Source organism: Salmo salar, chromosome ssa21 (assembly GCF_905237065.1).
Source record: "Salmo salar chromosome ssa21, Ssal_v3.1, whole genome shotgun sequence".
NCBI classification, from domain to species: Eukaryota; Metazoa; Chordata; class Actinopteri; order Salmoniformes; family Salmonidae; genus Salmo; species Salmo salar.
Window position 1 is genome coordinate 49,564,328 of NC_059462.1, and position 26,423 is coordinate 49,590,750.

Genomic DNA, 26,423 nt, shown 5'->3' on the forward strand with positions numbered 1-26,423 from the left:
GAAATGCACTGAACTTCATAAATGAGTGAATAGTAACTTGAATATCAAGTAGGCCTCACTGTACAGACTCGGAATGCCCATCACTACTGTGCTGGGCTTTGTAGGCCTAGGCCTAATGTAGCCTCTGCCCCATATTCTACAGCTAGATGGAGCTATGTGGCTATAATAACATTTATTTGGCAAGGAATGGGCTGCAAGTAGGTGCAAAGCCTTGCACAATAGCTGGAGGCACTGCGCCTCCTTGATAGTTGGAGTAACAAGACAAGAGAGGATCTGCCACTAATTTCAATGTAATCCTGTCTATCTCACAGTCGGCCGACATGGCGACCATGAAGAAGCTTCTCGCTGTAGAAACCAACATCTGAACTCAATTTGGTTCCACAGAAGCAGCTTGAACTGCGTCTGGAAGTGGATGTAAAATATTTTGTCAATTGGGAAATATACACGGGAATTGTCCACAGTTTTAAGACGGGGTAAGATTTAATACCGTTCGTTTCCCTATGTGCAAAACGGCAGTGTGCAACTTGTTTCAGAAGAGACGATTATAGATCAATCGTAGAACTATCCCCAATTGCCTTGGATTTTGAAGCATAACGAATTTTAACATCATGATCACCCTATAATTGTCGCAGATAGTTATAAATCGTTATTACAATCAAGTAGTGAATGAATGGAAGATTTAACCGTGTTTTTGCCCCGTCGTTCTTGATAGGTAGACTATCTTGCGACCGAGAGTGGTGATAAAAAGCAATAGTCATGCACTACACTACATCTGATGGACAAGACCAAAACTGAATGGGAGAACATCTCATGACCATAGACCATAGCCTTCATACAATATTTTTGGCATGAACAATGGGTGTTGAATATGCGGCATTTACTTAGACATCCCTCAATAACGTTTGCAATTGAAATGTGTCACAGTACGCGTGGTAGCCTAACATAAATATCCAAGGATTAGGCTACTGTACTCCTCTAACCTACAGGCCGGTATGTGCGTAAAATGTGATACAAGACTTCGATCAATAACAATTTCCCCAATAATCCAGTAATGTTCTTGTTTTCTCAAAATGCATGAAAGATACATAGCCTGAAAGCTGTTTGTCAGTTTATATTTATTTGATATGGTGTGCGTAAATTGCTCACCAAACTGTCAAACAGTCACCCCTCCGCAATAGATACACTCATTAACAATCTTGTATTGTGGAGAAGGCATACTAATGTTATGTAATTTGATAGATCCCATAGGAACCTCAGTCATAGAGGGGTTTCGTTTGTTTTCCCCGGTGTGGGGGTCTTGCATCATTTCAGAATTCTGGGTATATTTCTTGAAATCATGTTCAATCATACAAACCCCCTTTAACACATCATTTACAATGGCATGATGGTATTCAAATTAGAAATTGAAATTCGGCATTCAGTTGAATGCATAGGCTCCAATATGAGAGCCACACCCAGGTATTAATGTCTGTGGAGCTGAAGCATGTTGCTCAATCCAGTGGAAATGGGAGTGGATTTTCAGCACGTCTCAGGCAGACCGTTGGCTGAACTACACCATCCTCAAGCCATTCAGCTGGCTGTAATCAAATCCAGCTGTGCAGTTGCAGAAATGTTGCCTGCATGCGTTGGAATGCTCTGAAGGGCTCTGTGTGCTCCTGATTCCTGCTGCATATAGACAGAGGAGCCTCTGTTACAGCCCAAACGGCCTGCCAGAGAGCCAGCCGCCACAGCACTATTTTACGCAGTTGAGGGGAATTTGAAGCAAACAAGTTCAAAGCCAGGGTAAATCGCCCTTTATAAACTGGGTGGTTGGAGCCCTGAATGCTGATTGGCTGAAAGCCGAGGTATATCAGACCGTATATCATGGGTATGACAACACATTTATTTTTACTGTTATAATTACGTTGTTAACCAGTTTATAATAGCAATAAGATACCTCGGGGGGTTGCCAATATACCACGGCTAAGTGCTGTATCCAGGCACTCCACGTTGCATCGTGCGAACCCCCTCTGGCCCTGTTGCTTAAAAAAAAAATGTATATGTTCCCCTGGCATTGTACGCTATAGTGTCCATTCTTGATCAAGCATACCATTCATATTCCACAGCCCATCTGTCTTCCACAGTAACAACATAGTAGTAACAGAGCTGTGACTGTGAGTTTCACTAGCCAAATACTGCCTTCTTATTCAGAGGGCCACATACTGTAGGGCAACACATGGTAGACTGGCTGTTGAGCTTGGGTGCAGGGAAGGTGAAGTGTCAGTTGAGATTATCATTGTCTGCTCTCTCATAGCCCTTAAGATCCTACATCTGTAGCCCTGGGTCTCTCTATTCTCATACCCTGGGTCTCTCTATTCTCATATCCCTGGGTGTCCCTTTGTGTCTCTATTCTCATAGCCCTTTGTCTCTCTATTCTCATAGCCCTGGGTCTCTCGTTTCTCATAGCCCTGGGTCTCTCTATTCTCATAGCCCTGGGTCTCTCTATTCTCATAGCCCTGGGTGTCCCTATTCTCATAGCCCTGGGTCTCTCTATTCTCATAGCCCTGGGTCTCTCTATTCTCATAGCCCTGGGTGTCCCTATTCTCATAGCCCTGGGTCTCTCTATTCTCATAGCCCTTTGTCTCTCTATTCTCATAGCCCTTTGTCTCTCTATTCTCATAGCCCTGGGTCTCTCGTTTCTCATAGCCCTGGGTCTGTCTATTCTCATAGCCCTGGGTCTCTCTATTCTATTCTCATAGCCCTGGGTCTCTATTCTATTCTCATAGTCCTGGGTCTCTCTATTCTCATAGCCCTGGGTCTCTCTATTCTTATAGCCCTGGGTCTCTATTCTATTCTCATAGTCCTGGGTCTCCCTATTCTCATAGCCCTGGGTCTCTATTCTATTCTCATAGCCCTGCTATTCTATTCTCATAGTCCTGGGTCTCCCTATTCTCATAGCCCTGGGTCTCTATTCTATTCTCATAGTCCTGGGTCTCCCTATTCTCATAGCCCTGGGTCTCTATTCTATTCTCATAGCCCTGGGTCTCACTATTCTATTCTCATAGCCCTGGGTCTCTCTATTCTCATAGCCCTGGGTCTCTCTATTCTCATAGCCCTGGGTCTCTCTATTCTCATAGCCCTGGGTCTCTCTATTCTCATAGCCCTGGGTCTCTCTTTTCTCATAGCCCTGGGTCTCTATTCTATTCTCATAGCCCTGGGTCTCTCTATTCTATTCTCATAGCCCTGGGTCTCTCTATTCTCATTGCCCTGGGTCTCTATTCTTTTCTCATAGTCCTGGGTCTCTCTATTCTCATAGCCCTGGGTCTCTCTATTCTATTCTCATAGCCCTGGGTCTCTCTATTCTATTCTCATAGTCCTGGGTCTCTATTCTATTCTCATAGTCCTGGGTCTCCCTATTCTCATAGCCCTGGGTCTCTCTATTCTTATAGCCCTGGGTGTCTCTGTGTCTCTATTCTCATAGCCCTGGGTCTCTATTCTATTCTCATAGTCCTGGGTCTCCCTATTCTCATAGCCCTGGGTCTCTCTATTCTATTCTCATAGCCCTGGGTCTCTCTATTCTCATAGCCCTGGGTCTCTATTCTATTCTCACAGTCCTGGGTCTCTCTATTCTCATAGCCCTGGGTCTCTCTATTCTATTCTCATAGCCCTGGGTCTCTATTCTATTCTCATAGCCCTGGGTCTCTCTATTCTCATAGCCCTGGGTCTCTCTATTCTCACAGCCCTGGGTCTCTCTATTCTCATAGCCCTGGGTCTCTATTCTATTCTCATAGCCCTGGGTCTCTCTATTCTATTCTCATAGCCCTGGGTCTCTCTATTCTCATAGCCCTGGGTCTCTATTCTATTCTCATAGTCCTGGGTCTCTCTATTCTCATAGCCCTGGGTCTCTATGCTATTCTCATAGTCCTGGGTCTCTCTATTCTCATAGCCCTGGGTCTCTCTATTCTCATAGCCCTGGGTCTCTCTATTCTCAAAGCACTGGGTCCCCCTATTCTCATAGCCCTGGGTCTCCCTATTCTCATAGCCCTGGGTCTCTCTATTCTATTCTCATAGCCCTGGGTCTCTATTCTATTCTCATAGCCCTGGGTCTCTCTATTCTCATAGCCCTGGGTCTCTCTATTCTTATAGCCCTGGGTCTCTATTCTATTCTCATAGTCCTGGGTCTCCCTATTCTCATAGCCCTGGGTCTCTCTATTCTCATAGCCCTGGGTCTCTCTATTCTCATAGTCCTGGGTCTCTATTCTATTCTCATAGCCCTGGGTCTCTCTATTCTCATAGCCCTGGGTCTCTCTATTCTCATAGTCCTGGGTCTCTCTATTCTATTCTCATAGCCCTGGGTCTCTCTATTCTATTCTCATAGCCCTGGGTCTCTCTATTCTCATAGCCCTGGGTCTCTATTATATTCTCATCGTCCTGGGTCTCCCTATTCTCATAGCCCTGGGTCTCTCTATTCTATTCTCATAGCCCTAGGTCTCTCTATTCTATTCTCATAGCCCTGGGTCTCTCTATTCTCATAGCCCTGGGTCTCTCTATTCTCATAGCCCTGGGTCTCTATTCTATTCTCATAGCCCTGGGTCTCTCTATTCTATTCTCATAGCCCTGGGTCTCTCTATTCTCATAGCCCTGGGTCTCTATTCTATTCTCATAGCCCTGGGTCTCTATTCTATTCTCACAGCCCTGGGTCTCTCTATTCTATTCTCATAGCCCTGGGTCTCTCTATTCTCATAGCCCTGGGTCTCTATTCTATTCTCATAGTCCTGGGTCTCTCTATTCTCATAGCCCTGGGTCTCTATTCTATTCTCATAGTCCTGGGTCTCCCTATTCTCATAGCCCTGGGTCTCTCTATTCTTATAGCCCTGTGTCTCTCTATTCTTATAGCCCTGGGTGTCCCTGGGTCTCTATTCTCATAGCCCTGGGTCTCTATTCTATTCTCATAGCCTTGGGTCTCTCTATTCTTATAGCCCTGGGTGTCCCTGGGTCTCTATTCTCATAGCCCTTTCTCATCTTTGCTTGGCATCATCACGCTCCAATGCACCAGTTGGTGAGGTCTACAGATGACATCAGCAGTCTGGAATGTGTGATGAACAGAGAATGAAGCAGGACCTCTAGGTGTGGATTGTCCTGCTTCGGCTGCCTCAACCCAGAATGCTCCTGCAACTGGTCAACATTCCACCACCTGGAGCTTGTCATTCATTGACTAGCTCCACACAGCCCAGATGGTATGTCCTTATTAGCATCTGGATGTCTGTGAACCACACAGCCCAGATGGTATGACCTTATTAGAAGATGGATGTTTGTGAACCACACAGCTCAGATGGTATGACCTTATTAGCAGCTGGATGTCTGTGAACCACACAGCCCAGATGGTATGTCCTTATTAGCAGCTGGATGTCTTTGAACCACACAGCCCAGATGGTATGTCCTTATTAGCAGCTGTATGTCTGGAACCACACAGCCCAGATGGTATGTCCTTATTAGGGGCATTCTCTCTCCTCTCGCTCGGTTGCTTTGTTTTGTAGTTCACTTGTGCTAGTATTCCAACGCTAATTTGGTAATTCGTTCAAACAAGTCCCTTCTCTTGCTGATGTTGTTTCATCATATATTGATGGGCTTGCCTTTTGAAAGTTCTTACAAAGAGTCAGTTATGTCACACATGTAGCTATCAAAAATATATGGAAATGTCTGCTCTTCTCAGAATTACAACCAACTAATTGCAGCATTACCTCAAAAATTGAAAAGTCAATTGGAAGGGGGGGAGTAAGAAACTTGTCTGTCGGCCCTGCATTAAAGACCAAAATTGGTTAAAGAAAATTGTGATTAATAAAAAAGGATACCAGTTTAATTTAAGGATAAAAAAAATGGACAGCTGTGCCATAAAGATTTCAAAATAGTTGGGAAGAGATTTTCAATGGCACATGGTTCATGAAGGCCCTGTGTGTAGTTAACTGACCCTCTCTGCCCAGTCATCGCCATTTTACCTGTTGTTGTTGTTGACTTAGCTGATTAGCTGTTGTTGTCTTACCCGTTGTTGACGTAGCTAGCTCTCCCAATCAACACCTGTGATTGCTTTATGCCTCGCTTTATGTCTCTCTCAAATGTCAGTATGCCTTGTATACTGTTGCTTAGGATAATTATCATTGTTTTAGTTTACTGTGGAGCCCCTAGTCCCACTGTACATGCCTTAGATACCTCCTTTGTCCCACCTCCCACACATGCTGTGTCCTCACCCAGTATAACCAGCATGTCAAGAGATGCAACCTCTCTTATCATCACTCAGTGCCTGGGCTTACCTCCACTGTACACGCACCCCACCATACCCCTGTCTGCACATTATGCCCTGAATCTATTCTACCACGCCCAGAAATCTGCTCCTTTTATTCTCTGTCCCCAACGCACCAGACGACCAGTTTTGCTAGCCTTTAGCCGTACCCTCATCCTGCTCCTCCTCTGTTCCTCGGGTGATGTGGAGATTAACCCAGGCCCTGCTTGTCCCCAGGCACTCTCGTTTGTTGACTTCTGTAATCAAAAAAGCCTTGGTTTCATGCATGTTAACATCAGAAGCCTCCTCCCTAAGTTTGTTTTACTCACTGCTTTAGCAAACTCTGCCAACCCCGATGTCCTTGCCGTGTCTGAATCATGGCTTAGGAAGGCCACCAAAAATTCTGAGATTTCCATACACAACTACAACATTTTCCGTCAAGTAGGAACTGCCAAAGGGGGAGGAGTTGCAATCTACTGCAGAGATAACTTGCAAAGTTCTGTCATACTTTCCAGGTCTATGCCCAAACAGTTCGAGCTTCTAATTTTAAAAATGAATCTCTCCAGAAATAAGTCTCTCACTGTTGCCGCCTGTTATAGACCCCCCTCAGCTCCCAGCTGTGCCCTAGACACCATATGTGAATTGATTGCCCCCCATCTATCTTTAGAGTTCGTTCTGTTAGGTGACCTAAACTGGGATATGCTTAACACCCCAGCAACACCCCAGCAGTCCTACAATCTAAGCTAGATGCCCTCAATCTCACTCAAATCATCAAGGAAACCACCAGTTACAACCCTAAATCTGTAAACATGGGCACCCTCATAGATATTATCCTGACCAACTTGCCCTCCAAATACACCTCTGCTGTTTTCAGTCAAGATCTCAGCGATCACTGCCTCATTGCCTGCATCCGCTATGGGTCCGCGGTCAAACGACCACCCCTCATCACTGTCAAACATTCCCTAAAACACTTCTGCGAGCAGGCCTTTCAAATTGACCTGGCCCAGGTATCCTGGAAGGATATTGACCTCATCCCGTCAGTCGAGGATGCCTGGTCGTTCTTTAAAAGTAATTTCCTCACCATCTTAAATAAGCATGCCCCTTTCAAAAAATGTAGAACTAAAAACAGATATAGCCCTTGGTTCACTCCAGACCTGACTGCCCTTGACCAGCACAAAAACATCCTGTGGCGGACTGCAATAGCATCGAATAGTCCCCGCGATATGCAACTGTTCAGGGAAGTCAGGAACCAATACACACAGTCAGTCAGGAAAGCAAAGGCTAGCTTTTTCAAACAGAAATGTGCATCCTGTAGCTCTAACTCCAAAAAGTTTTGGGACACTGTAAAGTGCATGGAGAACAAGAGCACCTCCTCCCAGCTGCCCACTGCACTGAGGCTAGGTAGCACTGTCACCACCGATAAATCCACGATAATCGAGAATTTCAACAAGCATTTCTCTACGGCTGGCCATGCTTTCCTCCTGGCTACCCCAAACCCGTCCAACAGCTCCGCACCCCTCGCAGCTACTTGCCTGAGCCTCCCCAGCTTCTCCTTCACCCAAATCCAGATCGCAGATGATCTGAAAGAGCTGCAAAATCTGGACCCGTACAAATCAGCTGGGCTAGACAATCTGGACCCTCTTTCTAAAATTATCCGCCGCCATTGTTGCAACCCCTATTACCAGTCTGTTCAACCTCTCCTTCATTTCATCCCGAGATCCCTAAAGATTGGAAAGCTGCCGCCGTCATCCCCCTCTTCAAAGGGGGTGACACTCTAGACCCAAACTGTTACAGACCTATATCCATCCTGCCCTGCCTTTCTAAAGTCTTTGAAAGCCAAGTTAATAAACAGATCACTGACCATTTTGAATCCCACCGTACCTTCTCCGCTGTGCAATCCGGTTTCTGAGCTGGTCACGGGTGCACCTCAGCCACGCTCAAGGTACTAAACGATATAATAACCGACATCGATAAGAGACAGTACTGTGCAGCCGTCTTCGTCGACCTGGCCAAGGCTTTCGACTCTGTCAATCACCATATCCTTATTGGCAGACTCAATAACCTTGGTTTCTCAAATGACTGCCTTGTCTGGTTCACCAACTACTTCACAGATAGAGTTCAGTGTGTAAAATCGGAGGGCATGTTGTCCGGACCTCTGGCAGTCTCTATGGGGGTACCACAGGGTTCAATTCTCGGGCCGACTATTTTCTCTGTATATATCAATGATGTCGCTCTTGCTACGGGTGATTCCCTGATCCACCTCTACGCAGACGACACCATTCTGTATACATCTGGCCCTTCTTTGGACACTGTGTGAACTAACCTTCAAATGAGCTTCAATGCCATACAACACTCCTTCCACGGCCTCCAACTGCTCTTAAACGCTAGCAAAACCAAATGCATGCTTTTCAACCATTCGCTGCCCGCACCCGCCCGCCCGCCCGACTACTCTGGACGGTTCTGAACTAGAATACGTGGACAACTACAAATACCTAGGTGTCTGGCTAGACTGTAAACTCTCCTTCCAGACTCATATCAAACATCTCCAATCCAAGATCAAATCTAGAATTGGCGTTCTATTTCGCAACAAAGTCTCCTTCACTCACGCCGCCAAACTTACCCTAGTAAAACTGACTATCCTACCGATCCTCGACTTCGGCGATGTCATCTACAAAATAGCTTCCAATACTCTACTCAGCAAATTGGATGCAGTCTATCACAGTGCCATCCATTTTGTTACCAAAGCGCCTTATACCACCCCCCACTGCGACCTGTATGCTCTAGTCGGCTGGCCCTCGCTACATATTCGTCGCCAGACCCACTGGCTCCAGGTCATCTACAAGTCTATGCTAGGTAAAGCTCCGCCTTATCTCAGCTCACTGGTCACGATAACAACACCCACCCGTAGCACGTGCTCCAGCAGGTATATCTCACTGGTCATCCCCAAAGCCAACACCTGCTTTGGCTGCCTTTCCTTCCAGTTCTCTGAAACTGGAGACTTACATTTCCCTCACTAACTTTAACCTCTTACATCTAGATGTTCCGCTAGCGGAACACCTGCTCCAATATCCAATGATAGGCGTGGCGCGAATTACAAATTCCTCAAAAATACAAAAACTTCAATTTTTCAAACATATGACTATTTCACAGCATTTTAAAGACAAGACTCTCCTTTATCTAACCACACTGTCCGATTTCAAAAAGGCTTTACAGCGAAAGCAAAACATTAGATTATGTCAGCAGAGTACCAAGCCAGAAATAATCAGACACCCATTTTTCAAGCTAGCATATAATGTCACAAAAACCCAGAAGACAGCTAAATGCAGCACTAACCTTTGATGATCTTCATCAGATGACACACCTAGGACATTATGTTATACAATACATGCATGTTTTGTTCAATCAAGTTCATATTTATATCAAAAAACAGCTTTTTACATTAGCATGTGACGTTCAGAACTAGCATACCCCCCGCAAACTTCCGGGAAATTTGCTAACAATTTACTAAATTACTCACGATAAACGTTCACAAAAAGCATAACAATTATTTAAAGAATTATAGATACAGAACTCCTCTGTGCACTTGATATGTCCGATTTTAAAATAGCTTTTTGGTGAAAGCACATTTTGCAATATTCTAAGTACATAGCCCAGCCATCACGGGCTAGCTATTTAGACACCCGGCAAGTTTAGCACTCACCAATATCAGATTTACTATTATAAAAGTTTGATTACCTTTTGTTGTCTTCGTCAGAATGCACTCCCAGGACTGCTACTTCAATAACAAATGTTGGTTTGGTCCAAAATAATCCATCGTTATATCCGAATAGCGGCGTTTTGTTCGTGCGTCCCAGACACTATCCGAAATGGTAAATCAGGGTCGTTTGCACCATTCGTTTGCACCACTCCTTTGCACCATTCCAGCGGATGGCGCAATTCGTGACAAAAAAAAATCTAAATATTCCATTACCGTACTTCGAAGCATGTCAACCGCTGTTTAAAATCCATTTAGCGGGAATGTCCATTTAGCTAAACAGAGGAAAGAAAAGTCTCACAGTACTGTAACCAGCCACTACCCAAACGCGCTACTTTGTTTCAGCCAGAGCCTGCAAAGCCACGATTCAGCGTTTTGCCGCCTTCTGAGAGCCTATGGCAGCCGTAGGAAGTGTCACGGGACAGCTAAGATCCTCACTCTTCAATAAACAGAGACAAGAAGAACGACACCTTGTCAGACAGGCCACTTCCTGCATGAAATCTTCTCAGGTTTTTGCCTGCCATATGAGTTCTGTTATACTCACAGACACCATTCAAACAGTTTTAGAAACTTTAGGGTGTTTTCTATCCAAAGCCAATAATTATATGCATATTCTAGTTACTGGGCAGGAGTAGTAACCAGATTAAATCGGGTACGTTTTTTATCCAGCCGTGAAAATACTGCCCCCTAGCCATAACAGGTTAAACATCAGCTATCTGAGAAGCTAACCGATCGCTGCAGCTGTACATAGTCCATCTGTAAATAGCCCACCCTATCTACCTACCTCATCCCCATATTGTTTTTATTTACTTTGCTGCTCTTTTGCACACCAGTATCACTACTTACAAAAATCTCTGAAACTGGAAACACTTATCTCCCTCACTAGCTTTAAGCACCAGCTATCAGAGCAGCTCCCAGATCACTGCACCTGTACATAGCCCATCTATAATTTAGCCCAAACTACTACCTCTTCCCCTACTGTATTTATTTATTTTATTTATTTTGCTCCTTTGCACCATATTATTTATATTTTAACTTTGAACTTTCTTCAAACTACAAATCTACCATTCCAGTGTTTTACTTGCTATACTTTATTTACTTTGCCACCATGGCCTTTTTTGCCTTTACCTCCCTTATCTCACATCATTTGCTCACATTGTATATAGTCTTATTTTTTTCTACTGCATCATTGATTGTATGTTGTTTTACTCCATGTGTAACTCTGTGTTTTTGTATGTTGTCGAACTGCTATGCTTTATCTTGGCAAGGTCGCAATTGTAAATGAGAACTTGTTCTCAACTTGCCTACCTGGTTAAATAAAGGTGAAATAAAATAAAAATAAATAAACTTACACACCATCATCTGCTCATCATCATTTGCTCATCTACAGTGAGGGAAAAAAGTATTTGATCCCCTGCTGATTTTGTACGTTTGCCCACTGACAAAGAAATGATCCGTCTATAATTTTAATGGTAAGTTTATTTGTACAGTGAGAGACAGAATAACAACAAAAAAATCCAGAAAAACGCATGTCAAAAATGTTATAAAATGATTTGCATTTTAATGAGGGAAATAAGTATTTGACCCCTCTGCAAAACATGACTTAGTACTTGGTGGCAAAACCCTTGTTGGCAATCACAGAGGTCAGACGTTTCTTGTAGTTGGCCACCAGGTTTGCACACATCTCAGGAGGGATTTTGTCCCATTCCTCTTTGCAGATCTTCTCCAAGTCATTAAGGTTTCGAGGCTGACGTTTGGCAACTCGAACCTTCAGCTCCCTCCACAGATTTTCTATGGGATTAAGGTCTGGAGACTGGCTAGGCCACTCCAGGACCTTAATGTGCTTCTTCTTGAGCCTCTCCTTTGTTGCCTTGGCTGTGTGTTTTGGGTCATTGTCATGCTGGAATACCCATCCACGACCCATTTTCAATGCCCTGGCTGAGGGAAGGAGGTTCTCACCCAAGATTTGACAGTAAATGGCCCCGTCTATCGTCCCTTTGATGCGGTGAAGTTGTCCAGTCCCCTTAGCAGAAAAACACCCCCAAAGCATAATGTTTCCACCTCCATGTTTGACAGTGGGGATGGTGTTCTTGGGGTCATAGGCAGCATTCCTCCTCCTCCAAACACGGCGAGTTGAGTTGATGCCAAAGAGCTCCATTTTGGTCTCATCTGACCACAACACTTTCACCCAGTTGTTCTCGGAATCATTCAGATGTTCATTGGCAAACTTCAGACGGGCATGTATATGTGCTTTCTTGAGCAGGGGGACCTTGCGGGCGCTGCAGGATTTCAGTCCTTCACGGCATAGTGTGTTACCAATTGTTTTCTTGGTGACTATGGTCCCAGCTGCCTTGAGATCATTGACAAGATCCTCCCGTGTAGTTCTGGGCTGATTCCTCACCGTTCTCATGATCATTGCAACTCCACGAGGTGAGATCTTGCATGGAGCCCCAAGCCGAGGGAGTTGACAGTTCTTTTGTGTTTCTTCCATTTGCGAATAATCGCACCAACTGTTGTCACCTTCTCACCAAGCTGCTTGGCAATGGTCTTGTAGCCCATTCCAGCCTTGTGTAGGTCTACAATCTTGTCCCTGACATCCTTGGAGAGCTCTTTGGTCTCGGCCATGGTGGAGAGTTTGGAATCTGATTGATTGATTGCTTCTGTGGACAGGTGTCTTTTATACAGGTAACAAACTGAGATTAGGAGCACTCCCTTTAAGAGTGTGCTCCTAATCTCAGCTCATTACCTGTATAAAAGACATCTGGGAGCCAGAAATCTTTCTGATTGAGAGGGGGTCAAATACTTATTTCCCTCATTAAAATGCAAATCAATTTCTAACATTTTTGACATGCGTTTTTCTGGATTTTTTTGTTGTTATTCTGTCTCTCACTGTTCAAATAAACCTACCATTAAAATGATAGACTGATCATTTCTTTGTCAGTGGGCAAACGTACAAAATCAGCAGGGGATCAAATACTCTTTTCCCTCACTGTAGTTAACACAGTGTCCAAAGAAAGGCCAGGAGTATACAAAATGGTGTCGTCTGCGTAGAGGTGGATAAGAGAATCACCAGCAGCAAGAGCGACATCATTGATGTATACAGAGAAAAGAGTAGGCCCGAGAATTGAACCCTGTGGCACCCCCATAGAGACTGCCAGAGGTCCGGACAACAGGCCCTCCGATTTGACACACTGACCTCTGTCTGAGAAGTAGTTGGTGAACCAGGCAGTCATTTGAGAAACCAAGGCTGTTGAGTCTGCTGATAAGAATGTGGTGTTTGACAGAGTCGAAAGCCTTGGCCAGGTTGATGAATATAGTTGCACAGTATTTTCTGGTATCGATGGCGGTTATGATGTCGTTTAGGACCTTGAGCGTGGCTGAGGTGCATCCATGACCAGCTCGGAAACCAGATTGAATAGTGAAGAAGGTACGGTGGGATTCGAAATGGTCGGTGATCTGTTTGTTAACTTGGCTTAGAAAGGCAGGGTAGGATATATATAGGTCTGTAACAGTTTGGGTCTAGAGTGTCTACCCCTTTGAAGAGGGGATGACGGCGGAAGCTTTCCAATCTTTGGGGAGCTCAGACGATACGAAAGAGAGGTTGAACAGGCTAGTAATAGGGGTTGCAACAATTTCGACGGATAATTTTTAGAAAGAGATGGTCCAGATTGTCTAGCCCGGCTCATTTGTAGGTGTCCAGATTTTGCAGCTCTTTCAGAACATCAGCTAGCTGTATTTGAGTGAAAGAGAAATGGGGGAGGCTTGGGAAAGTTTCTGTGGAGGGTGCAGGGCTGTTGACTGGGGTAGGGGTAGCCAGGTGGAAAGCATGGCCAGCCGTAGAAAAATGCTCTTTGAAATTCTCAATTATCTTGGATTTATCGGTGGTGACAGTGTTTCCTAGCCTCAGTGCAGTGGGCAGCTGGGAGGAGGTGCTCTTGTTCTCCATGGACTTTACAGTGTCCCAGAACTTTTTGGAGTTTGTGCTACAGGATGCAAATTTCTGTTTGAAAAAGCTAGTCTTTGCTTTCCTAACTGCCTGTGTATATTGGTTCCTAACTTCCATGAAAATGTGCATATCACGGGGGCTATTCGATGCTAGTGCAGTATGCCACAGGATGTTTTTGTGCTGGTCAAGGGCAGTCAGGTCTGGAATGAACCAAGTGCTATATCTGTTCCTGGTTCAACATTTTTTGAATGGGGCATGCTTATTTAAGATGGTGAGGAAAGCACTTTTAAAGAATAACCAGGCATCCTCTACTGTCGGAATGAGGTCAATATCCTTCCAGGATACCCGGGCCAGGTTGATTAGAAAGCCCCCATACCTCTCTGATTCAGAGGGGTTGGGTTAAGTGCAGAAAACATATTTCGGTTGAATTCATTCAGTTGTACAACTGACTAGGTATTCCCTTTCCCTTTGTTACTCCATTGCACTTTGAAATCAAGCAAAACATTTGCAGAGAAAGGGAGCTAATTGCTTCTGCCAAAAGATACAATTATCACCCATTAGCTTAGATTACATTGCTAGTCTAATAATGTGAACTCTCTCCTATTTTCTATTAAGGTATCTTTACTTTTACTCAAGTATGACTTTTGACTACTTTTTCCACCACTGGTAATCCACCCCTCTATTTCTCCAGGATAGGACAGGGGTCCCACTCCCTAATGCCCAAGTTGAACAATGAATAGATTTAACAGTCAACAGACATTATCTGAACTGCATTATAAACTTGCAAGGTGTTTGTGTATACGTGTGTCCAGGTTCGAGCCTAGTGAGAGACAAGGATGGAACCTACTCTGTTACATGAATGTGTGTGTGACGGTACTTCTGCCTCCCCTGCAGGCTGGATGGTAGCAGGACAGAGCACCATGGTGGAGCCCAAGCCCAGAGCATCAGCAGCCCAGCGCCTTGAAGCCCAGGAGACTCTGGGTATCAGCACCCTGGACCCTGGCCACAGGCCGCCCACCATGCCCCCCGGACGCCATGTCACCATCAAGGTCCGCATGTTGGACGACACAGAGGAGGTCTTTGACATCTCGGTGAGTTCTGGTTGGCTGTCTGTCTGATTGGCTTATAGTGCAATGTGTTCAAGGTATAAATACTTCCCATTCTATTTTTTGTGTGTCAAGTCGAGTGAGAGAATTTAGCATAACAACATGTCATATCTAAGTATGCCTTTAAACGGTGTCATTCTTTTGTTGTCTTTTTATAACTTTGCCATTAAAGCAGGAGAAAATATTTACCCCCTGACAGCGGTCTGTTGTTAAGGGTTACAGGTTGGCATGGTAACTGTATAAACGTCAAGGTTCTGTATGCATGAATGAGCCTAGACTATGCTGGAAAATGTCTGGGTTCTAACCTTCATTGTCAACATTTCTGACTTTAGCTGTTGGTGTAAAGGGTACTGAACTAGTTCTGTGTTTCTTGTTTACAACCTCACTAGACAGATGGGAGAGCAACTTAAACTATTACCCAGGTGGGTGTATGGATCGGGAGGAGAGGTTTAGTTCATTCAGATACCCATTAGTACATCAGTATTACCCAGGTGGGTGTATGGATCGGGAGGAGAGGTTTAGTTCATTCAGATACACATTAGTACATCAGGCCTAGTTTTCCTGGGTAAATAAATTACCTTTCATAATATTTATTTGTGTGTTATGAGACCATCTGGTCTGTCTTGGGTTTACAGTATGGTTGTGGAAAGGGGACAGTTTGTGATGTAAATCACGATATTTCCTGTTGAAATTGACAAAAATTGATTGTTTTCTCCCAGAGTTCCTGTCACATTGTGGTATTACACAAAGGTATACTCTAAGACCCTGATATAGCCCTTGAACAGGGTGGAGCTTTGATCAAGTCTAGGTTATTTTCCTGAGAATAGTCCAACTAGCAATATCTTCTGACCACAGTGCTTCCTGCTGTGAGCGAGGGAGCGAGATGGGAGGTAGGGATAGAGAAGAGAGGGAAGAAGACGTGATGATGGAGGGAAATAGATACAGCACACAGAGGACTCATTCAATGGGTATGAGTAGAGCCTTGTAGTAGAGATGGGTATGAATAGAGCCTCATAGTAGAGATGCTTGAAATAGAGCCCTATGACTGACAGTGTGGTCAGTATGTTTGACCCTAGCTGCTGAGAAATATTGTCAGGTTCCCAACTGCTGTGTAAAGTGCTGTTTTCACAGCATGCTGCGAGGCTTCCTGTATTGGCCCTGAGGATCGGCCCTTCAGGGAGCGGTTTCAGCAGTGTGTGTAGTACTCGCCTATGCTCTACTAGTGTATATTGAAAAGAACTCTCCAATAGATCTCACATAGAGATTTCATCAGTGAGCTAGGCTTGAATTACCATCGTAATTTAAAGTCAAACATTGCCTGTCAGCAAAATGCAGTGTCCTTTGGGTTGGCTGAGTAATTTTATTCTCTCAACGAGTAATTGCTTTTTGTTTTGAGAGACTCTATAACTAGGGTATATTACTTCTTCCCAGCTCGTAACCAAGAGCTTTAGGTCATGCTGTTGTTTATGCCTGAAGCTCATCAGGAAGTTCTGTCTCTGAATGCCTCAATATGTGAATTTCGCCAGCTGCCACCTAGACTCAGGTTAATTAAAGAGGAGAGAGAGATGACGTGTTTCTCCATCGGAAGCTAAAATGCGCAAATTAAAAATGGAAGAGGGGTAGGCATGCTGATTATGCTACACTGTAAGGGTAAAACATTTTGCTCTGTGCAACTTATTTCTTTATTTAGATAGTATTCACATACATTTACCCTTTACCACTATGGGGTAGTGCCCCCGTAAACACAACAGTACCATGATGGGTTAACTGAGCTGTAGTGATGGGGAGTCCTTGCTGGGTGTTATGACTGCTGAAGGAGGCAGCTAGCTAACGCTGATATGAACAGCTGGGTGTTATGACCGCTGAAGGAGGCAGCAAGCTAACGCTGATATGAACAGCTGGGTGTTATGACTGCTGAAGGAGGCAGCTAGCTAACGCTGATATGAACAGCTGGGTGTTATGACCGCTGAAGGAGGCAGCTAGCTAACACTGATATGAACAGCTGGGTGTTATGACTGCTGAAGGAGGCAGCTAGCTAACGCTGATATGAACAGCTGGGTGTTATGACTGCTGAAGGAGGCAGCTAGCTAACGCTGATATGAACAGCTGGGTGTTATGACCGCTGAAGGAGGCAGCTAGCTAACACTGATATGAACAGCTGGGTGTTATGACTGCTGAAGGAGGCAGCTAGCTAACGCTGATATGAACAGCTGGGTTTTATGACTGCTGAAGGAGGCAGCTAGCTAACGCTGATATGAACAGCTGGGTTTTATGACTGCTGAAGGAGGCAGCTAGCTAACGCTGATATGAACAGCTGGGTGTTATGACTGCTGAAGGAGGCAGCTAGCAAACGCTGATATGAACAGCTGGGTGTTATGACTGCTGAAGGAGGCAGCTAGCTAACGCTGGTATGAACAGCTGGGTGTTATGACTGCTGAAGGAGGCAGCTAGCTAACACTGATATGAACAGCTGGGTGTTATGACTGCTGAAGGAGGCAGCTAGCTAACGCTGATATGAACAGAGGAGACCATACTGCACATCAAGCTTTTATCAACGCTCAATTGAACACAGATTCAATATTTTCAATTGCCTCAGCACTGGGGGGAGAAAGGTCTGACTGTACTTGTGGTACTGGAATAGACTTTGCCTTGGGGTCTTCCTTAATGGCATCTTTAGTGGAAAATCATTGGTGCATATTTCGCTGAAAAAGACAGTAGCCTAAGTAGTCCTTTTGAGTAAAGAAAATGGGGGGGGAAAGCTGTGGAGATAACTTTACAAAATACAGTTCTGTATACCTCCATACTCCATGCTCATAAGACTAAAGACCCCATCCGCCTATTTCGTGGAATGGAATGCTGAACCCGGAATGCTGTCTGAGTGATAATGACATCTCTTTGTGAGGTAAACACCCTGCAGCCTGCAGTGAGTGAAGCAGCAGTGAGCATGAAGTCTAGAATCACTCCCCCCAGCCACATTGAGTGTCCTAGTCTCAAATAGCATTGTGTTGATCAAGACTCGCCAGTCAGTGTCTCTGCTACTTCAGTGTGGTCGTGCTGTAAGTCCTGGTAACAGTTGCTGTGACAACAACGCCTGAAGCTCAGCAGCATGACACCTTTAATTGCATCAATAACTACCCGGAGTCCTCTCCTTCAGCAGCAGTGATAGTGATGGATTTGATCACTGCAGGTATTTGCCAAGGCAACAGCTACTCTTCCTGGGGTCCAGCAAAATTAAGGCAGTTTTACATTTAAATAATAAAGGACTGTGATCGCAGTGGGACAGGCTGCTTTCGAGCATCACAAGAAGTTTCGGATATTAGTCCCACTGGCCCAATATCAGGAGGGTTGGTTTCAGACTACCCTTCCAAGACAATTAGATTATAATTATTGGGGTTTTCATTACAGGAGCATCGAGTTCAGCCAGTGGAAGTCTGTGGTAGGATTTACATTCCTAGTGACTGAAATGTTTTCTATTGCACTGCTCTGCTTGTAAAAACCTAACCGGTCCTCTGTAAATGGTTCCTGTTCCTCTGGTATAAACTTCCCATTCCTGATCCTCTGGTACAAACTTCCTGTTCCTCTGGTATACATTTCCTGTTCCTCTGGTATAAACTCTTCCTCTGGTATAAACTTCCTGTTCCTCTGGTATAAACTTCCTGTTCCTCTGGTATAAACGTCCTGTTCCTCTGGTATAAACTTCCTGTTCCTGTGGTATAAACTTCCTGTTCCTGTTCCTCTGGTAATAACTTCCTATTCCTGTTGTATAAACTTCCTGTTCCTGTTCCTCTGGTATAAACTTCCTGTTCCTCTGGTATTAACTTACTGTTTTTCTGGTATAAACTTCCAGCCCATCAGACAAGGTGTCGTATTGTAGGGAAACAACAGGGGCATCGCTGTGGGTTACATAACTTGCTGTGGCCTACTCACTGCTCCCTCTGACTGGGAACTAAACTGTCGTCCCTTGTGGCTGATTCTTCACACCTTGATGAGCACTCTTTTCTGACTTTATGAAGGCCTGCAGTGTGCACCAACACAGAGCAGAGCAGACCTGAGCAGCCCAGAGCTCAGTGACACAATGAAGGTTGTTGCGGTTTCCATTGCTTGGAAGCCTGTGCTTTCCAAATACTGTATATGAAGTAAACATTAGATGAGCCATGTGTTCATGTCTAACTTCATTAGATGAGCCATGTGTTCATGTCTGTAACTTCATTAGATGAGACATGTGTTCATGTCTGTCACACCTGCTCCCGCTCCCCCTCAGGTTACCCGTCATCCTACGCACCTGTTACCATCATTACACGCAGCTGCGCTCAGTGGACTCACCTGGACTCCCTCACTTTGTTGATTGCCCCTGCATATATGTCTGCTCCTCTGTTCCCTGTAGTAGCATTGTTTGTTGTGTTTATGTCCAGATGCTGTTCTTGTTCCGTTGCATGTCCATCTATATTAAATGGTTCACTCCCTGTACCTGCTTCTCATTTCCTGCGTTGGTGGTTACAATGTCTGTAATTAGATGAGTCCAGTGGCGACCTGTTTTGAGCCCCACCTGTTTAGCTTAAAAATATATATATAAAAGGGGGGTTTTCTTCTGTTTTGCATGTTATTTTGGCATTAATACGTGTCACATATCAGTTTGCAAACAATGTACATATTTTTTTATTGATTTAATGAAGCCGCATACAACCATGGTCTATTTTTTGCTTTCTTGAGTAAGGCAGCACCAAAATGCAGGTGTTTCAGCCTAGCTCAGTGCTTTCTGTGGTGGTGGGGCAGCCAGCGGAAAATACGGAGTGTAGGGGTTGGTAATGTTCTCTAGTTGCGCCGTGATTAGCTCAGTGCTCTGTCACTCATGGGGACACTACGTCACCACAAAATCTATAGGTAGAGCTCAAAAATTCAAGCCCCTTTGGGTGCTGCCATAGACTTACATTTGAAGTGCCCATCCAAGAAGGCTCAAGGTCATTGGTCACAGATAAAATGACGTCAATTCACATTTTATCTAACTTAGCTTTGATTGGACTGATCATGTCAACATCATACATTCAAAATCTTAGCTAGCAAGCTAGACAAGCAGTTATCTTCATGCATAAAGTCGTCAATCTACTGGCAAATCCTTTTCAATCCTTGTCATATGAAGAGAAATTATACAGTACCAGTCAAGTTTGGACACACCTACTCATTCAAGGGTTTCCTTATTTTTTACTATTTTCTACATTGTAGAATAATAGTGAAGACATCAAACTACGAAATAACACATATGGAATCATGTAGTAACCCAAAAAGTGATAAACAAATCAAAATATTTTTTTAATTCTTCAAAGTAGCCACCCTTTGCCTTGATGACAGATTTGCACACTCTTGGCATCCTCTCAACCAGCTTCACCTGGAATGCTTTTCCAACAGTCTTGAAGGAGTGCCCACATATGCTGAGCACTTGTTGGCTGCTTTTCCTTCACTCTGCGATCCAACTCATCCCAAACCATCTCAATTGGGTTGAGGTTGGGTGATTGTGGAGGCCAGGTCATCTGATGCAGCACTCCATCACTCTCCTTATTGGTCAAATAGCCCTTACACAGCCTGGAGGTGTGTTGGGTCATTGTCCTGTTGAAAAACAAATGATAGTCTCACTAAGCGCAAACCAGATGGGATGGCATATCACTGCAGAATGCTGTGGTTAAGTGTGCCTTGAATTCAAAATAAATTACAGACAGTGTCACCAGCAAAGCACCATCACACCTCCTCCATGCTTCACGGTGGGAATCAAAAATGGGGAGATCATCCGTTCACCTACTCTGCGTCTCATAAAGACACGGCAGTTGGAACCAAAAATCTCAAATTTGTACTCATCAGACCAAAGGACAGATTTCCACCGGTCTAATGTCCATTGCTTGTGTTTCTAGGCCCAAGTAAGTCTCGTCTTCTTATTGGTGTCCTTTAGTAGTGGTTTCTTTGCAGCAATTTGACCATGAAGGCCCGATTCATGCAGTCTCTTCTGAACAGTTGACGTTGAGATATGTATGTTACTTGAACTATTTTGGCTGCCATTTCTGAGGCTGGTAACTCTAATGAACTTATCCTCTGTAGCAAAGGAAAGACCTTTGGGTCTTCCTTTCCTGTGGCGGTCCTCATGAGAGCCGGTTTGATCATAGCGCTTTCTGATTTTTGCGACTGCACTTGAAGAAACTTGAAATGTTCCGGATTGACTGACCTTCATGTCTTAAAGTAATGATGGACTGTCGTTTCTCTTTGCTTATTTGAGCTGTTCTTGCCATAATATGGATTTGGTCTTTTACCAAATAGGGCTATCTTCTTTATATCACCCCTACCTTGTCATAACACAACTGATTGGCTCAAACGCATTAAGTAGGAAATAAATTCTCTCATCGTGCTCTAGCGACTCCTTGTGGCGGGCCGGTCGGTCGACTTCGGTCATCAGTTCAACAGTGTTTCCTCTGGCACATTGGTGCCGCTGGCTTCCGGGTTAAGCTAGCAGTGTGTCAAGAAGCTGTGTGGTTTGGCTCTCGACCTTCGCCGAGTCCGTAGGGGAATTGCAGAGATAAGACAAGATCTTAACTACCAACTGGATATCACGAAAAAGGGGGTATAGTTTAAATACATTGTCCGTGCTGTCAATCCAGCATGACTGCTGCCGTGTTCAAAACAACTGGAAACTCTGATCTGGGAAATCTCAGGCTTCTGTGAGTTCAAGACAACTGAGAACTTGGATAAAATTAGCTCCGGCTGGGAAAATACAGAAAATTATTTTGAACGGTCATCCAACTCTGAATTCCAAGTTGGGATTTCGGGCCTCTTTCTAGAGCCCACAAGAAAGACTGCAGCATCACCTTCCTGTTCAAGGGAACACAGCACAACAAGTTGAGTCCAAAAATGTCTTGTACGCTGCTGCATAAATGATGTAATATGCCAGGGAGATATATTTATTCTGTAGCAAAGAAAGTAATACTGTTGTGTAGTCAGCTGTTTGTAGCCCGTGTGCCTCACCCTCATACTTTGCTCAACTTAGCCTACTGTTCTGACTTGGTGGTGCACATTTAGCCTATAGCCTGTTTTAGAGAAATGTCATCATCGAATATTGTAAGAGCTTTCATTGTCTGCTTATATGCCACCTTTATTTATCCTACGGTTCTGACTTGGTGTACAGGAAGAATACTGTAAGTACGGCCCATGTTCTGAATTCTGTCGCAATACATTTCAAAAGTGCTGAACAAATAGTTATATTGACTACGTCCGTCCTAGCTCGCTCTTTAATGTCTTAATCGAAATTACGGATTGCCTCGTATCCGCTCGTTGTCCCCTTATGCCATAGTTTGTACATCTCAATTGTCTGTAGAAACCACATTTGTTTATTAAGCAAGTTAGCCATATTAGCTATGTGTTTTTAAAAGGCAGTAAATAAGGCTGAATGAACTGTTTCGCTGCCAGACAAGGCTTCGCTGATAGCCAGGTGTAGCAGTGGTAAGGTGTTGGGACTTCTGTTGTTGGGACTCTGCGGTTGAGACAGCTTTATGTAGGCCCTAACAGTTTGTCGGCACAGTTTGTCACCATTATAGTGCAATTAATGTATTGTTTAGTGTTGTGTAGTGGCTTTGCTGTCATGCAGTTTGCCCCACCAAGATTTACATGCTAAAACCACCACTGGATGAGCCAAATGGTCATATCTGTAACTTCATTAGACTTACCCAATTTCTTTATTTTTAATTTTAATTTTTTGATGAAGTTTTTTTTGATGACGTTGAATCTGTAGGAGTAGAAGTGGTTGTCTCCTTGTCTTGTTGGCTGTGATGTGTGTTGGGGTGCATGTAGTTGGCTGTGATGTGTGTTGGGGTGCATGTAGTTGGCTGTGATGTGTGTTGGGGTACATGTAGTTGGGGTATGTGTGTTAGGGTGCATGTAGTTGGCTGTGATGTGTGTTGGGGTACATGTAGTTGGGGCATGTGTGTTAGGGTGCATGTAGTTGGCTGTGATGTGTGTTGGGGTGCATGTAGTTGGCTGTGATGTGTGTTGGGGTGCATGTAGTTGGCTGTGATGTGTGTTGGGGTGCATGTAGTTGGCTGTGATGTGTGTTGGGGTACATGTAGTTGGGGAATGTGTGTTGGGGTGCATGTAGTTGGCTGTGATGTGTGTTGGGGTGCATGTAGATGGCTGTGATGTGTGTTGGGGTGCATGTAGATGGCTGTGATGTGTGTCAGGGTGCATGTAGTTGGCTGTGATGTGTGTTAGGGTGCATGTAGTTGGCTGTGATGTGTGTTGGGGTGCATGTAGTTGGCTGTGATGTGTGTTGTGGTACATGTAGTTGGGGAATGTGTGTTAGGGTGCATGTAGTTGGCTGTGATGTGTGTTGGGGTGCATGTAGTTGGCTGTGATGTGTGTTGGGGTGCATGTAGTTGGCTGTGATGTGTGTTGGGGTACATGTAGTTGGGTGATGTGAATGGCGATTGAAGGGAGTGACAGACAGAGAGAGCACCATTTCTCATTTTTTCAGGATCAGAGAAATAGTCAAGCTCTTTTAACCCCAGACACCCAAACCTTACTGGGATGTTACTGGAGAAAATAAGTATTGCTGACAGTTAATGTGGAACGTTCCATATGGTTCTCTCTTCTCTCTCTACATCTGTCCCTCCCCTCTCCCTCACTCACTCTCTCTTTCTGTCTTTCTCTCTATCTGTGCATGTAAATATTGATGTGTGCGTGTGCGTGTTTGTGCGTGTGTGTACCCAAATCTCTGTGTCAGTGCCCTACCCTTTCTCTCCTAACATGGAAAATGACTGGGTTCTCCTTTCAGACAGATACTCAATCCATTAGTCACGCTGTTCTGGTTCTGTGTACCAGCATGTTATAGAGCCAAAAAGCAAAATAATTAAATAACAAAACCATATTTGTATTTTTGGAGTTTAATAAAGAATTGGGCAATACAGTTTGTCAGCGGCCCACCTAGGTCTCGTTCAGACAAGGCTAGACTTAACCTGCTCTCAAGACACCAAGATCACACTAAGTGCACATTTTGTGGATGTTAGTACAGCAGAAGCCGTAATGCATTATACATCAGCAGCATGTTGTTTCATGAACGTACTACTAATCACAGTGAAGGGGAAGAGACTTGGCACTAACCCAGTGAACATCCACACAATCCTAGCTTTAGCTTCTTTTATTTTTGTGCCCCCTTTTTCTCCACAATTTCATGATATCCAATTTGTAGTTACGATCTTGTCTCATCGCTGCAACTCCCAAACGGACTCGGGACAGGCAAAGGTTAAGAGTCATGCGTCCTCCGAAACATGACCCGCTGCTTCTTCACACACTGCTCGCTTAACCCGGAAGTGTGTCGGAGGAAACACCGTGCAACTGACAACCGAAGTCAGCTTGCAGGTGTGTGTGTAATGGAGGTCCACTCTACTCTACTATATATATTTCTTTATTTTTCATGGCACATGAGACACGTCTGATTCACGCCTGTCTCAGTGGACTAATCCATTGTAGAGGCCTGTCTCAGTGGACTAATCCATTGTAGAGGCCTGTCTCAGTGGACTAATCATGTTTGTAGCGCTCCTGTCAATTTTGAGTAAGGACGTGTGCTTGATTATGCATAGAAGTTGGCCTAGGCTACCTGGCCTGCACGCAAGGCCTATAAAAGTGCCCATTTGGGGATCTGATAGTATTTCTGATTGTCTTAACTTAATTTTTTCTTTATTTCAAACAGCAAGTAAACAAAATCTGTTTTTACTTCGATTTCAGAATGACAAGAGTTCCTCAACGTAGCCTATTTGAAAAACAGTTCCAGGTCTCTTTTGAAAACCACTCGGTATGAAAGGGGAAAACATGTCAGGCTCTGATTCGGTACAAAGTCATAAAATAGGCCTACATGATTACTTCTTATCCTTTGTGCAAATAGCCTACAGCTATGTCTGTCCGGACTAAAATATATTATACAATGTTGCAAGTTTGCTAGAGCGAGCTTCAGGCCAGGCCAGACCCAAATGAATAGTTGATACAATGTTTCAAGTTCCTTGCAGACAGGCAATGCATTGCCAATGTGATTTATAGGATATTTTGAATCAGGATATTTTCTACCTGCAGGATGCAATGTTTTTATTTGTTGGCATTATGTAGGCAATTTTTACATAGATGGTAATATAAGTTACTTTTAGATATTTGATTAACCACTGGATAATGATTTTGAGATACGAAGACGTTATTATAAATCAAATGAAACTGTGCATATGAAAATCATAACTGGCACGCAGATCGGTAGAAATGGTAAGATAAATTGGCACTCCAAATGGAAAAGGTTGCCGACCCCTGGTGTAGCCTATCACCTACCAGCAACATCAGGAGCATAACAGCAGAATCTGTGAAGGCCAGCAGCAGCAGGAGGAAGAGGGTCAGAAACACTTGGTTTTTTCCTTCTGGTTAGACCATCTTGATCTCTAGCTCCCTCTTCAGTCATTTGTGTCTTAATTATTTAATCACAGTGTGCTTAAAACATCAGACAATCTCAGTAGCCTACATACTGTATAGTTGATTTTATTTAAACACATAGGGTGTGTCTATATATGGAAAAATACACGTTTTAAAATTTCTACCAATCGATTGGTTGAAAGAAGAGACGACTCTAGGTCGACCAATATTTTTTTTTTGTCGGGGACAGCCCTAGTACACTTTATTTGTACCCCTATGTGTTTGTTTCAGCTCAATTAATATCATTATCCTCTAACATCATACTTCCCACCTCCTTCCCACAGTAGCGATGGAGTGATGGTTGAAATGCATAGGGTAATGTAGTATTGGTGTTTCTCTACCAATTTTTGGGTGAATTTACAACATCAGTCAGGCTAGTGTAGTGATTATGTCCTTGGTTTATGATCCCCCCTGAAGGAGGTCAGAGGTTAACTAATTCAGTCACAGTGATATATGTTTCTGTGTGTGTAATGGAGGTCCACTCTATTCTCTAACCCCTCTCTCTACCACGGTGGCATTGATTATTTCCACGCCGTCTCTGAAGTTGCTTTTCCCCCTTTTTGCTCCCTGTGACATTCATAATCAGCAGAGATGTGTAAATCAGATGTATACAAATGATATAACATGTTAGAGGAGATCCTTGGGGATTATTTGGTGTTTTGAAGTGTTGACAATGACTAAATCTGTTCTTTATCAGTTCTCATGTCTGTTACTAGAAATATCTGACCTATTTAGCCAAATGGAGTCTTCCATTGCTAATATTAGTCTGTAGATGGCAGCTTATGTTTAATAGAACACTTCAGTTTCCAATTATATCTTTTGAATTCAGTATCTATGGCATTCACATAAATCTTCAGAGAGAGTCCCAAACCATTTTTTTGCAGA

General features: G+C 44.0%; 1 protein-coding gene across 3 annotated transcripts in view; it reads left to right on the forward strand.

The window, feature by feature from the left end:
* Positions 1-228: 228 nt before the first annotated feature.
* The window catches only part of LOC106582452 (FERM, ARHGEF and pleckstrin domain-containing protein 1), a 160,735-nt gene continuing 134,540 nt past the window's right edge, over positions 229-26,423 (forward strand). For all 3 annotated transcript variants that reach the window (XM_014165575.2, XM_014165577.2, XM_014165576.2), the window contains exons 1-2: positions 229-473; positions 14,851-15,047. In XM_014165575.2, coding sequence (XP_014021050.1) covers positions 14,856-15,047 — 192 coding nt within the window. In that variant the 5' untranslated portion in view covers positions 229-473; positions 14,851-14,855. The remainder of the gene's footprint in view (positions 474-14,850; positions 15,048-26,423) is intronic.